Raw genomic sequence first — 15,378 nt, 5'->3', positions numbered from 1 at the left:
GTCACTCAGCGTTTATTCATCAGAGAAATGGCAAATAAAACAGACATAAGATTAAAGTGGTGTTTTTAGCAGATATATCAGGATGTGTTTACTACAGGAAATCATGTCTGAAGAAATGAAAGGCAGGATTGAAGAGTTCAGATGTGAAATGTTTTTGACAGCGCTTTAACTCTGCAATATTTTTGTTTTTTTTGTTCAATTTTCTTTTGCTTTTTTTCAAATACTGTATAACAAGCATCAGACACAAAGGAGGCACAAAAAAAGAAACCTGGAGACTCGATGTAAAACACTTAGAAAAGCAACTTTTCCAAGTCATGTGACCCTACATTTATATCATTCAGAACGAGTTTCAGATCTGATGAAACAATTCCCTCCTGCATCTCACTGAATAGTTCTCTTCTCTAAGGGTACACACCTGCACATGTGTTTTCTGTGGTAATGTTGAGTGTGTGTTCAGTGTTGGAGTGTGTGTGTTTTCTGTGGTAATGTTCAGTGTGTTTTGTGTGGTAATGAGTGCGTGTTCAGTGTTTGATGTGGACACTGGACCCGAAGACGGCCACCAGCTGCTGCTCGTACTGCCAGATGTTCCTCTTCAGGATCTGCTTACAGGAGCCCAGCAAACGCTCGAACGCCTGCACGTCGATCACTGACACACACACACACACACACACTCAGCTTAATATCTCCAGTAAATGTGTTTTGATTTAAGAGTGTTTGACACAGAAGCTGAGTGAGTTTGTGCTTAAAGAACAAATAAACATCAATGGAGTCAGAAAAATAAACTGGTTTCCACTGTTTTCAGCACAAACTCACTGTGAACGACTGTAGCTGACGATGTTCACTGTGAACGACTGTAGCTGACGATGTTCACTGTGAACGACTGAAGCTGACGATGTTCACTGTGAACGACTGTAGCTGACGATGTTCACTGTGAACGACTGAAGCTGACGATGTTCACTGTGAACGACTGAAGCTGACGATGTTCACTGTGAACGGCTGAAGCTGACGATGTTCACTGAACGACTGAAGCTGACGATGTTCACTGTGAACGACTGAAGCTGACGATGTTCACTGTGAACGACTGAAGCTGACGATGTTCACTGTGAACGACTGAAGCTGACGATGTTCACTGTGAACGACTGAAGCTGACGATGTTCACTGTGAACGACTGTAGCTGACGATGTTCACTGTGAACGACTGAAGCTGACGATGTTCACTGAACGACTGAAGCTGACGATGTTCACTGTGAACGACTGAAGCTGACGATGTTCACTGTGAACGACTGAAGCTGACGATGTTCACTGTGAACGACTGAAGCTGACGATGTTCACTGTGAACGACTGAAGCTGACGATGTTCACTGTGAACGACTGAAGCTGACGATGTTCACTGTGAACGACTGAAGCTGACGATGTTCACTGTGAACGACTGAAGCTGACGATGTTCACTGTGAACGACTGAAGCTGACGATGTTCACTGTGAACGACTGAAGCTGACGATGTTCACTGTGAACGACTGAAGCTGACGATGTTCACTGTGAACGACTGAAGCTGACGATGTTCACTGTGAACGACTGTAGCTGACGATGTTCACTGTGAACGACTGAAGCTGACGATGTTCACTGAACGACTGAAGCTGACGATGTTCACTGTGAACGACTGAAGCTGACGATGTTCACTGTGAACGACTGAAGCTGACGATGTTCACTGTGAACGGCTGAAGCTGACGATGTTCACTGTGAACGGCTGAAGCTGACGATGTTCACTGTGAACGGCTGAAGCTGACGATGTTCACTGTGAACGACTGAAGCTGACGATGTTCACTGTGAACGACTGAAGCTGACGATGTTCACTGAACGACTGAAGCTGACGATGTTCACTGTGAACGACTGAAGCTGACGATGTTCACTGTGAACGACTGTAGCTGACGATGTTCACTGTGAACGACTGAAGCTGACGATGTTCACTGTGAACGACTGAAGCTGACGATGTTCCCTGTGAACGACTGAAGCTGAACGGCTGAAGCTGACGATGTTCACTGTGAACGACTGAAGCTGACGATGTTCACTGTGAACGACTGAAGCTGACGATGTTCACTGAACGACTGAAGCTGACGATGTTCACTGTGAACGACTGAAGCTGACGATGTTCACTGTGAACGACTGTAGCTGACGATGTTCACTGTGAACGACTGAAGCTGACGATGTTCACTGTGAACGACTGTAGCTGACGATGTTCACTGTGAACGACTGAAGCTGACGATGTTCACTGTGAACGACTGAAGCTGACGATGTTCCCTGTGAACGACTGAAGCTGACGATGTTCACTGAACGACTGTAGCTGACGATGTTCACTGTGAACGACTGAAGCTGAACGGCTGAAGCTGACGATGTTCACTGTGAACGGCTGAAGCTGACGATGTTCACTGTGAACGACTGAAGCTGACGATGTTCCCTGTGAACGACTGAAGCTGACGATGTTCACTGTGAACGACTGAAGCTGACGATGTTCCCTGTGAACGACTGAAGCTGACGATGTTCACTGAACGACTGAAGCTGACGATGTTCACTGTGAACGACTGAAGCTGACGATGTTCCCTGTGAACGACTGAAGCTGACGATGTTCCCTGTGAACGACTGAAGCTGACGATGTTCGCTGTGAACGACTGAAGCTGACGATGTTCGCTGTGAACGACTGAAGCTGACGATGTTCGCTGTGAACGACTGAAGCTGACGATGTTCGCTGTGAACGACTGAAGCTGACGATGTTCGCTGTGAACGACTGAAGATGACGATGTTCCCTGTGAACGACTGAAGCTGACGATGTTCACTGTGAACGACTGTAGCTGACGATGTTCACTGTGAACGACTGTAGCTGACGATGTTCACTGTGAACGACTGAAGCTGACGATGTTCACTGTGAACGACTGTAGCTGACGATGTTCACTGTGAACGGCTGAAGCTGACGATGTTCACTGTGAACGACTGAAGCTGACGATGTTCACTGTGAACGACTGAAGCTGACGATGTTCACTGTGAACGACTGAAGCTGACGATGTTCACTGTGAACGACTGAAGCTGACGATGTTCACTGTGAACGACTGAAGCTGACGATGTTCACTGTGAACGACTGTAGCTGACGATGCTCACTGTGAACGACTGTAGCTGACGATGCTCACTGTGAACGACTGTAGCTGACGATGTTCACTGTGAACGACTGTAGCTGACGATGCTCACTGTGAACGACTGTAGCTGACGATGCTCACTGTGAACGACTGTAGCTGACGATGCTCACTGTGAACGACTGTAGCTGACGATGCTCACTGTGAACGACTGTAGCTGACGATGCTCACTGTGAACGACTGTAGCTGACGATGCTCACTGTGAACGACTGTAGCTGACGATGCTCACTGTGAACGACTGTAGCTGACGATGTTCACTGTGAACGACTGTAGCTGACGATGTTCACTGTGAACGACTGAAGCTGACGATAGCTGACAATGCTCACTGAACGACTGAAGCTGACGATGTTCACTGTGAACGACTGAAGCTGACGATGTTCACTGTGAACGACTGAAGCTGACGATGTTCACTGTGAACGACTGAAGCTGACGATGTTCACTGTGAACGACTGAAGCTGACGATGTTCACTGTGAACGACTGTAGCTGACGATGTTCACTGTGAACGACTGAAGCTGACGATGTTCACTGTGAACGACTGTAGCTGACGATGCTCACTGTGAACGACTGAAGCTGACGATGTTCACTGTGAACGACTGAAGCTGACGATGTTCACTGTGAACGACTGAAGCTGACGATGCTCACTGTGAACGACTGAAGCTGACGATGTTCACTGTGAACGACTGAAGCTGACGATGTTCACTGTGACCGACTGAAGCTGACGATGTTCACTGTGAACGACTGTAGCTGACGATGTTCACTGTGAACGATGCTCACTGTGAACGACTGAAGCTGACGATGTTCACTGTGAACGACTGAAGCTGACGATGTTCACTGTGAACGACTGAAGCTGACGATGTTCACTGAACGACTGAAGCTGACGATGCTCACTGTGAACGACTGAAGCTGACGATGTTCACTGTGAACGACTGAAGCTGACGATGTTCACTGTGAACGACTGAAGCTGACGATGTTCACTGTGAACGACTGTAGCTGACGATGTTCACTGTGAACGACGTTCACTGTGAACGACTGAAGCTGACGATGTTCACTGTGAACGACTGAAGCTGACGATGTTCACTGTGAACGACTGAAGCTGACGATGCTCACTGAACGACTGAAGCTGACGATGTTCACTGTGAACGACTGAAGCTGACGATGTTCACTGTGAACGACTGAAGCTGACGATGTTCACTGTGAACGACTGAAGCTGACGATAGCTGACGATGCTCACTGAACGACTGAAGCTGACGATAGCTGACGATGCTCACTGAACGACTGAAGCTGACGATAGCTGACGATGCTCACTGAACGACTGAAGCTGACGATGCTCACTGTGAACGACTGAAGCTGACGATAGCTGACGATGCTCACTGAACGACTGTAGCTGACGATGCTCACTGTGAACGACTGAAGCTGACGATAGCTGACGATGCTCACTGAACGACTGAAGCTGACGATGCTCACTGTGAACGACTGAAGCTGACGATAGCTGACGATGCTCACTGAACGACTGAAGCTGACGATGCTCACTGTGAACGACTGAAGCTGACGATAGCTGACGATGCTCACTGAACGACTGTAGCTGACGATGCTCACTGTGAACGACTGAAGCTGACGATGTTCACTGTGAACGACTGAAGCTGACGATGCTCACTGTGAACGACTGAAGCTGACGATGTTCACTGAACGACTGAAGCTGACGATAGCTGACGATGCTCACTGAACGACTGAAGCTGACGATGCTCACTGTGAACGACTGAAGCTGACGATGTTCACTGTGAACGACTGAAGCTGACGATGTTCGCTGTGAACGACTGAAGCTGACGATGTTCACTGTGAACGACTGAAGCTGACGATGTTCGCTGTGAACGACTGAAGCTGACGATGTTCACTGAACGACTGAAGCTGACGATGCTCACTGTGAACGACTGAAGCTGACGATGTTCACTGAACGACTGAAGCTGACGATAGCTGACGATGCTCACTGAACGACTGAAGCTGACGATGCTCACTGTGAACGACTGAAGCTGACGATGTTCACTGTGAACGACTGAAGCTGACGATGTTCGCTGTGAACGACTGAAGCTGACGATGTTCACTGTGAACGACTGAAGCTGACGATGTTCGCTGTGAACGACTGAAGCTGACGATGTTCACTGAACGACTGAAGCTGACGATGCTCACTGTGAACGACTGAAGCTGACGATGTTCACTGAACGACTGAAGCTGACGATGCTCACTGAACGACTGAAGCTGACGATGCTCACTGTGAACGACTGAAGCTGACGATGTTCACTGTGAACGACTGAAGCTGACGATGTTCGCTGTGAACGACTGAAGCTGACGATGTTCACTGTGAACGACTGAAGCTGACGATGTTCGCTGTGAACGACTGAAGCTGACGATGTTCACTGAACGACTGAAGCTGACGATGTTCACTGTGAACGACTGAAGCTGACGATGTTCACTGTGAACGACTGAAGCTGACGATAGCTGACGATGCTCACTGAACGACTGAAGCTGACGATGTTCACTGTGAACGACTGAAGCTGACGATGTTCACTGTGAACGACTGAAGCTGACGATAGCTGACTGAACGACTGTAGCTGACGATGCTCACTGTGAACGACTGAAGCTGACGATGTTCACTGTGAACGACTGAAGCTGACGATGTTCACTGTGAACGACTGAAGCTGACGATGTTCACTGTGAACGACTGAAGCTGACGATAGCTGACGATGCTCACTGAACGACTGAAGCTGACGATGCTCACTGTGAACGACTGAAGCTGACGATGTTCGCTGTGAACGACTGAAGCTGACGATGTTCGCTGTGAACGACTGAAGCTGACGATGTTCACTGTGAACGACTGAAGCTGACGATGTTCACTGTGAACGACTGAAGCTGACGATAGCTGACGATGCTCACTGAACGACTGAAGCTGACGATGTTCACTGTGAACGACTGAAGCTGACGATGTTCACTGTGAACGACTGAAGCTGACGATAGCTGACTGAACGACTGTAGCTGACGATGCTCACTGTGAACGACTGAAGCTGACGATGCTCACTGTGAACGACTGAAGCTGACGATGTTCACTGTGAACGACTGAAGCTGACGATGTTCACTGTGAACGACTGAAATATTTAAGATATTTAGTATGAGCAACTTAAAATGTAAAATAGTAAGAACTCGCACTAATGAGATGTTTGTGGAGCTGTTTGATCATAAACTGAGTAAAATGCTCATATTTAATATCATCTACATATGTATATGTGTTTCATTATGTTCAAATGAAATATAAATATTGAAGTAATATGTTTATGTAATTCCTATATTGACTTTATTTGTTGATGTATTTTGTAACAGAAGATCAGCTGAACTTCATACCATTTCATTGGTCCATTTGAGGAAATACCCATAATCCCTTGCACATGAATAATTTCAGGAAGTGTTTGGTCATATTGGCATTATGAGGATGGTATTTTGTTTTATAATGTTGGTTTGTTTGACGTCACATCAGCATGATTCGTCTTAAATGCTTTCATTATATTTAACTATAAATATGAAGCCAGGGTTGTATCCGGACTGAAACCGGTTCATGAATCTGCTTGAACTTGGAAAAATGCTGGTTTCTTTATTTTGTTTCTGTTTATTGAACTTCTCAGGGTTGAACAAACTCATTTCATGGCAACACTTTACTATAAGGTTTCATTAGTTAACATGAACTTACAATAAACAATACTTCTACCGCATTTATTACTCTTAGTCAATTTCAACATTTACTAATACATTATTAAAATCAAAAGTTGTATCTGTTAACTAATGCGGTGTGAACATGAACATTTGTATTAACTAACATTAACAAAAAATAAATGTATTGTTCATTGTAAGTTTACTGTATTACTGTAGAAAGGTTGATTTAACTTGAGTGAACAAACTAAAAACTAAAAAACTTCTAACTGAGACAGATAATAACGAGGCATGTTATCCTGTTATGATGGTTAATCTGGTTTAGAAGGACATCGATGAGATCAAACTTTAACATGCAGAATAGAAAACAACAGCAATCAACTAAAAACAAACAAAACTACTGTAAAAGTGACAACAGAAGCAACAGGATACTAAAATAGTTAACTATTTTTACATCTAAACAAACTAGAACATTGTTTCTTTAAACGAATTAACATGTAAATCAAGATATTCAGCCAACAGACGCTTTTTAATCTGGTGTGAAACTGACACAAATGAAATGTTGAGTTGGAAACATAAAAAGTGTTTGAGTTTTCTGATGGTTATTGACTACTGAACAACTGAACTTCCTTTGTATCGCTGAACGTTGCATGGAAATTAACGAAAAACAGATTTAAAAATAATATAGTAACTTCTACCAATGTTTTTCATTGCATACCTAAAGGAAAGTTAGTAGCCTTTGATGAGGAAATAGCTGATTTAAAGTGGAACGATATATTATCTTCTAAGGATATAGATTATGGTTGTAATAAATGTTTTAATAGAATTACTGGTAGAGTTCAGAAAAAATTTGCATAAAAATAATTTACCGTGGTTCAGTGAGAATTTATGAAAGCGGATGAAGAATAGGGATTCAGCATTAGGGAAAAGCTATTAAGTCTGGAAGAGACTCTTGGCTCTGTTGTAAAGGTCTGTGAAGTAAAGTTATTTGAGAGCGGAGAGGAGCCAGATCCAGTTATTATCTCCAGCTAATGAACGAGGCAAAAACGCAATAGCAAGCTAATTTGGAAAAACGTAAATACTCTTTTACGGAAGGAACCAAATTTGATAGGAGATCTTAAGTTTAAAGTTCAGGGAAAGCAAATTGAAGATGATTATGTCATTGCTACTACTTTTAATAGTGTTTTTATTAATTCAGGGGAAAAACTTGCAAGAAGGTCAATAAATATTAGTCCAATTGATGATGTGGGTAAAGACAAAAGGACGATGCCAGGCACTGTAATTTGCTCTGGTCGCAGGAGAGATGAGATACTCAGTAGACTGTCCTCACTCAATGGCTGGCTGTCTAAGTGGTGTCCGCAAAATAATAATGAATTCAAAAAAAATATTGGATTATATGTGGATTACTCACATAAGAGTATGACTGATTATATAATGATCAATGTTAGTCTTAAAAGAGCTGCAGAAACTTACCCAAGAGAAACCCTGATGTCAGACATAACATTATAGAATATCAGAAACTTTAAACACATCCACGACATCTATTAATGCTATATTATCATGTGCTCATAAAGAACACAATATTAAATTGTTCAAGTGCAAGGGATTATGGGTACTGAACTGTGTACCCATAATATAAATTTGACTCACGAACGGGGAGCGAAACGATCCTTAGCTCTCGAGTGAAGAACTAACTGTTGGTATCGTTTATCGAAAATATAAATCATAATTAGTTTATAAACATTGTTTCGGTCAAAATCAGCTATTAATATGATTATATAAAACACAAAGAGCAGATTTCACTGGTGCAATCTGATGATGTTTCAGTGTGAACTTCAGCTGATACTGAACACTAGACACGTTTGGTTCATCAAGTATGTCTTCAGTATTTATGTTTGCATGCATTAATATCAGGGGTGTAACAATATATCGTGTCACAATATATCGCAATACAAAAATGAAACAATATGTATCGTGGAAAGTTTTTAGTGTCAGTACTAAATTAAACTACTTTAGCCTATATAATGTTGAATATAATGTACTCTAATGCAATGGGGAATATTTGTGGGTCCAGATAATGCCAAGTGTCTGATGTTACCAGTAAAGTGGCCTTCATTATTTTAAATCTAGTCTGTGACAGATTGCAAACATATTAATCTAAAATAATTCTGTATTTTCAGCTTCAGAATCATGAAGCATTTTAATCAACAGTAAATGTTTTGTTAACCTTTTATCATATGTCTCAGAGTATTGCAATAATATCATATCGTGAGTTCAGTATCGTGATATGAGGGAATCGTTACACCCCTATTTAATATACCTCATTATTCTGAATAAATCAGACTGTATGTGTGTCGAGGACATCAGACCTTCAAAGCGTGTCAAACCCCAACCCCAGTCTATGAAAACGAGCGGTTGAAGAGCTGAAGAGCGTCTGGTGTTCTCACCTAAACACCGGGTCTCTCCTGCCGCGTACACCGACGCCGCTCGCGGTTTATTGGTGACCAGCGCCAGCTCGCCGAAGTACTGTCCCCGCGTGCAGCGCGCCACCTCCAGCTCCTGGCCTGACCTCTGACCTGCACCAGTCTACGAACACAGAAGTGTGTGAGCGCGAGTCGGGCCGAGGACAATGTGTCCGTGTGTGTGAGGGTCTTACTCTGCTCCTGATCATGATCCTGACTTCTCCAGACTCCACGATGTAGAAGCAGTCGGCCGAATCTCCCTGAGGAACCACAGAACACCTTATTATTTAACCACAGAACACACTAATTTGCGAGAGAATCAAAGATAATTTGTGAGAGAATCAAAGGTAATTTGGTGCAGATTCAAAGATAATTTGTGAGAAAATCAAAGGTAATTTTTGAGAGAACCAAAGGTAATTTGTAGAGAATTAAAGGTAATCTGGTAGAAAAATCAAGAATAAAAGTTAATCTGGTAGAGAATCAAAGGTAATCCACCTGCCGTATGATCAGCTCTCCATCTCTGAAGCTCTTCATCCCCAGGACGTCGACGATCTTCATGCGCTCGGAGACCTGAGAGAGAGAGAGAGAGAGAGAAAGGGTCATGAAGCGAACGGCACAAGCGCAGTGAAGGTCTCGACTCGACGCACCTGCAGTGACTTGAGCAGAGGCACGCTCTCGATGAAGTGCTCGTACATCTTCCTCTTCTTGGCATTATTCCTCACGATGAGTCTGTGGAACGTGGCTCTGTCCTGACGGCACAGAATCAGTGTTTCACAATCACTAGGACTCATTCATCAATACGCAGTGAAGCATTAGGGAAATGCTAGTAGTGGGATAGTAGTTTCAGCCCGACGCAGTTTTCATTTTTCATGTCCTCCGCCACGTTGTTTAAATAGCAGTTTTTTTGGCTCCTATTTGTGAAATGCCAAATTCCTCAATGTAAATAGTGAATCCGCCATGGCGCGAGTGGCTTTTAAAGGGCTTTTTATATTTAGACAAAGAGATGAGACTCTGGTTGGTTTATTGCACGTTACGCCCAAAACACACCCATTACTCATTAAGAGAATAGAGACAAAACACACCCATTACTCATTAAGAAAATAGGGACAACCCTTTTAGACCATGCGCCGGGAGCACCGACCATTTGTCCCGTCGTTAAACTAGCAAAAGTGGATTTGGACACCTGCACCGTGCACTTTAGACTATGCACTTAGATCGTTAAAATAGGGCCCCTAGGACTCATTCATCAAGAAATGTGCGAAGAGCGAAACACAGGAAGCTGAAGCTGCAGAGCAGGAAGTGACCTCACCAGGGCCCACAGCGCCCCCTCCTGAGCGGCCCTGATGGTGGCGGCCCGCGGCGTGTTGTACATGAGGGCGAGTTCACCGAAGCTGCCTTTATTATCATAGCGACCCACACAGCAGCTGGAGCCGTCCTTCTGGATCAGAATATCAAACACACCCCTGCAGAGAGACAGACAGGTGTCACAGAGACAGACAGGTGTCAGAGAGACAGGCGGGTGTCAGAGAGACAGGCGGGTGGCAGAGAGACAGACAGGTGTCAGAGAGACAGACGGATGTCACAGAGACAGACGGGTGTCAGAGAGACAGACGGGTGGCAGAGAGACAGGCGGGTGGCAGAGAGACAGACAGGTGTCAGAGAGACAGACGGGTGTCAGAGAGACAGATGGGTGTCAGGTGGCAGAGAGACAGACAGGTGTCAGAGAGACAGACGGGTGTCAGGTGGCAGAGAGACAGACAGGTGTCAGAGAGACAGACGGGTGGCAGAGAAACAGACGGGTGTCAGAGAGACAGATGGGTGTCAGAGAGACAGATGGGTGTCAGGTGGCAGAGAGACAGACAGGTGTCAGAGAGACAGACGGGTGTCAGGTGGCAGAGAGACAGACAGGTGTCAGAGAGACAGACGGGTGGCAGAGAAACAGACGGGTGTCAGAGAGACAGATGGGTGTCAGAGAGACAGACGGGTGTCAGGTGTCAGAGAGACAGACAGGTGTCCGAGAGACAGACGGGTGTCCGAGAGACAGACGGGTGTCAGAGAGACAGACAGGTGTCCGAGAGACAGACGGGTGTCAGAGAGACAGACGGGTGTCAGAGAGACAGATGCGTGTCAGATGGCAGAGAGACAGATGGGTGGCAGAGAGACAGACGGGTGTCAGAGAGACAGACAGGTGTCAGAGAGACAGACGGGTGTCAGAGAGACAGATCGGTGTCAGGTGTCAGAGAGACAGACAGGTGTCAGAGAGATCGGTGTCAGAGAGACAGACGGGTGTCAGAGAGACAGATCGGTGTCAGAGAGACAGACAGGTGTCAGAGAGATAGATGGGTGGCAGAGAGACAGACGGGTGTCAGGTGATAGAGAGACAGACAGGTGTCAGAGAGAGACGGGTGTCAGAGAGACAGATTGGTGTCAGAGAGACAGACAGGTGTCAGAGACAGACGGGTGTCAGAGAGACAGACAGGTGTCAGAGAGACAGACGGGTGTCAGAGAGACAGACAGGTGTCAGAGAGACAGATGCGTGTCAGGTGGCAGAGAGACAGATGGGTGGCAGAGAGACAGACGGGTGTCAGGTGTCAGAGAGACAGATGCGTGTCAGGTGGCAGAGAGACAGATGGGTGGCAGAGAGACAGACGGGTGTCAGGTGTCAGAGAGACAGATGCGTGTCAGGTGGCAGAGAGACAGACGGGTGTCAGGTGATAGAGAGACAGACAGGTGTCAGAGAGACAGACGGGTGTCAGAGAGACAGATCGGTGTCAGAGAGACAGACAGGTGTCAGAGACAGACGGGTGTCAGAGAGACAGACAGGTGTCAGAGAGACAGACGGGTGTCAGAGAGACAGACAGGTGTCAGAGAGACAGATGCGTGTCAGGTGGCAGAGAGACAGACGGGTGTCAGGTGTCAGAGAGACAGATGCGTGTCAGGTGGCAGAGAGACAGATGGGTGGCAGATGTCAGAGAGACAGACAGGTGTCAGAGAGACAGACGGGTGTCAGAGAGACAGACGGGTGTCAGAGAGACAGACGGGTGTCAGAGAGACAGACAGGTGTCAGAGAGACAGATGCGTGTCAGGTGGCAGAGAGACAGATGGGTGGCAGAGAGACAGACGGGTGTCAGGTGTCAGAGAGACAGACAGGTGTCAGAGAGACAGACGGGTGTCAGAGAGACAGATCGGTGTCAGACAGACAGACAGGTGTCAGAGAGACAGACGGGTGGCAGAGAGACAGACAGGTGTCAGAGAGACAGATGCGTGTCAGGTGTCAGAGAGACAGATGGGTGTCAGAGAGACAGACGGGTGTCAGAGAGACAGACAGGTGGCAGAGAGACAGATGCGTGTCAGGTGTCAGAGAGACAGACGGGTGTCAGGTGTCAGAGAGACAGACGGGTGTCAGAGAGACAGACAGGTGTCAGAGAGACAGATGCGTGTCAGGTGTCAGAGAGACAGACGGGTGTCAGAGAGACAGACAGGTGTCAGAGAGACAGATGCGTGTCAGGTGTCAGAGAGACAGACGGGTGTCAGAGAGACAGCAGAGGATCGTCTCACCTCTCGATGACGTAGAAGTTATCGCCATCGTCCCCCTGGTTAATGATGCTGTCGTGTGGTTTGACCAGCACCTCAAACATGCTGTCTAACACCTCAGCGAACTGATCCTGAGACAGACAGACAGACAGACAGACAGACAGACAGAGAGACAGACAGACAGACAGACAGACAGAGAGACAGACAGACAGGCGTTACACATGCGCTGGTGTCCCGCGTGTGCAGTGTGTGAAGGCTGATATTCACCTGCTCCAGTGTTTTGAACAGTAGTATGTCCCTGCAGGCCTCCTGTAGACGCTGACGCTGAGCCTCTGTTTTAAAGTGAATCACCTTCGCCTCGCCGGCCTCGTCTTCGTCTTCATCAGGGTTATAAGCCTCCGCACATACTGAGGAACACAATCAGTGTCTCACACACGACTAACAGCTCAAGACACGACAGGGCTTCATTAAAACACACATTCACTGAAATAAAACTAAATATAAAAAGCTTAACTTATTTTATTTCAGCTAGTTGGCAAGGCAACCTTTCTCATTTTCAGTTTGTTTACCTTGAAGTACTAGAATAACTAAAACTAATAAAACATTCATACAAACTTTAGAGACATTTAGAAAATACTAATTGCAAAAAATGACTACAATTAAAATTGGATCAAAAAGTATAAAATTAAACACATTCAAAATGAAAAAAAAAAAATACTATAATAATATCTCAATGGTACTAAAAAATAATGAGACACACGGAGAAACACTTTACCTGATACTCGTCTGTTGCATTTACTAGGAAGAGGAGCTATAGAGAGATAGATAGACAGAGAGATAGATAGATAGATAGATAGATAGATAGATAGATAGATAGATAGATAGATAGATAGATAGATAGATAGATAGATAGATAGATAGATAGATAGATAGAAAGACAAAACAGACAGAAAGACAGACAGAAAAAATATGAAAATTGAATAGAGAGAGAGAGAGAGAGAGAGAGAGAGAGAGAGAGAGAGAGAGAGAGAAATATGGGTCACTGTCTCATACAATCATTGAAAAAGAAAACAGGAGCAAATGAAAAACCTTGACTGTGCCCATCATCTACAGATGGAGTTTAACATGTTGGAGTCTCTGACGCATCTGATCATATTTCATCAGCTGAGAGCTGACAGGCACAACCAACAATATGAGAAGTAAATGAGTATGTAAACAACCTTTGATTACGCTTGACAAAAGTCTGGAAGTTTCAAATAGTTTATGGACAGATAGTGGCATGAAATGTACACACATTTTCTTATTTGTTACATTGTTTAATTTAAGTTATGTTATAAAATGTTCTTTTATTATTTGGATGTTTGTTTGTTTTTTAATTATTATTCTATGTATTCCAAGCTAAAATATGTATTATTTACAGTCGTGCCAATAAAGCAATTTCGAATTGAATTGATATAAAGTTATGAACTGTCTAAGTCCCACCTTTGAAAGTGAAATCATCTGGAAAGTCATCTTCCTCTTCCTCTTCTTCCTCCTCCTTCTCTTCTCTGTGTTCCTCCTCTTCCTCTTCTTCCTCCTCCTCCTTTACTTCTCTGTGTTCCTCCTCTTCCTCCTCCTCCTTTACTTCTCCGTGTTCCTCCTCCTTTACTTCTCCGTGTTCCTCCTCTTCTTCCTCCTCCTTTACTTCTCTGTGTTCCTCCTCCTCCTTTACTTCTCCGTGTTCGTGTTCCTCCTCCTCCTCGTCGGTGGGAGCAGAGTCCTGGTCGAAGGCCACTCCGCGGGTCACCGGGGATCTGCTCCTGATCGTAAAGCTCCTGCGCTCCCTCAGGCTGGTGAAGTGCTGAACCGCGAACTCCAGCAGGTCCACGGGCCTCTGCTTCAGAACCTCCAGGGTGTATCCCTTCAGGAGATCCGTCAATCCCGCGGGAACTTCCACACTCATCCTCACGCTCATCCTGACGCCTCAGCGGTCAATAATCACACACATCTAACCCTGATCCACAGCACAACTCCTGCTGTCTCTGCATCACAGGAGCTCGTCTAAACTGGTTTCACTGGGATCTTCCCTGAGGACAGAACCATCGACTCCTGACGGATCGACACTGGCCATTGCAGCGGAAATATTGACTGTCCTCAAAAAATATCACGACTGCTGGTCGGCCATTTACGGCCATCCTCGTGTTTTATGCTTTCCCATTTTAATCAGCATATTCATCTCAAAAGATCATGTTAAATCTGCCCAGAAACAAACATCCCTTCCCTCAAATTACACTGTACACAGCAAAATCCAGTGAAATTAAATGAACTCTCTTCAGAGAACATACTCTACAGAGTGTTAAAGTAACTCTGAATCAGAGTTAAAGTTAATGAGATAATTAAGTGATTATTGAGCATTAGTGATGAACACCTGCTGTTAACAAGCAGAATCACTGAAGAAAAGAGAAACACGAACTATAACTGACTTCAGCCAGTCTTAGACGAAATCAACTGAAGATAAAAGAAGAAATTA

General features: G+C 45.1%; 1 protein-coding gene across 1 annotated transcript; it reads right to left on the bottom strand.

Annotated features, from left to right (window-relative positions):
- On the bottom strand, nucleotides 1–14,907 carry prkar2ab (protein kinase, cAMP-dependent, regulatory, type II, alpha, B). The gene is made up of 10 exons (XM_084417163.1): nucleotides 14,352–14,907; nucleotides 13,645–13,680; nucleotides 13,137–13,276; nucleotides 12,894–13,000; nucleotides 10,645–10,798; nucleotides 9,983–10,084; nucleotides 9,831–9,905; nucleotides 9,530–9,595; nucleotides 9,321–9,459; nucleotides 1–646 (listed from the first exon to the last, which is right to left on the bottom strand). The coding sequence occupies exons 1-10, from the start codon at nucleotides 14,821–14,823 to the stop codon at nucleotides 522–524; spliced, it is 1,416 nt and encodes a 471-aa protein (XP_084273289.1). The 5' UTR covers nucleotides 14,824–14,907; the 3' UTR covers nucleotides 1–521.
- Between the last annotated feature and the right edge of the window lie 471 nt (nucleotides 14,908–15,378).

This window comes from Rutilus rutilus (assembly GCF_951802725.1).
Source record: "Rutilus rutilus genome assembly, chromosome: 8".
Lineage (NCBI taxonomy): Eukaryota > Metazoa > Chordata > Actinopteri > Cypriniformes > Leuciscidae > Rutilus > Rutilus rutilus.
Note: the sequence above shows the minus strand (reverse complement) of the source record. Positions and strands in the feature narration are given on the sequence as shown.

Excerpts from the sequence above, each read along its gene's own strand:
- prkar2ab (XM_084417163.1), bottom strand. The coding sequence starts at position 14,823 with ATGAGCGTGAGGATGAGTGTGGAAGTTCCCGCGGGATTGACGGATCTC. Across the intron at positions 13,001-13,136 it reads TGTTCAAAACACTGGAGCAG|GATCAGTTCGCTGAGGTGTT; the intron begins GTGAATATCAGC and ends TGTCTGTCTCAG. Across the intron at positions 10,799-12,893 it reads AACTTCTACGTCATCGAGAG|GGGTGTGTTTGATATTCTGA; the intron begins GTGAGACGATCC and ends GTCTCTCTGCAG.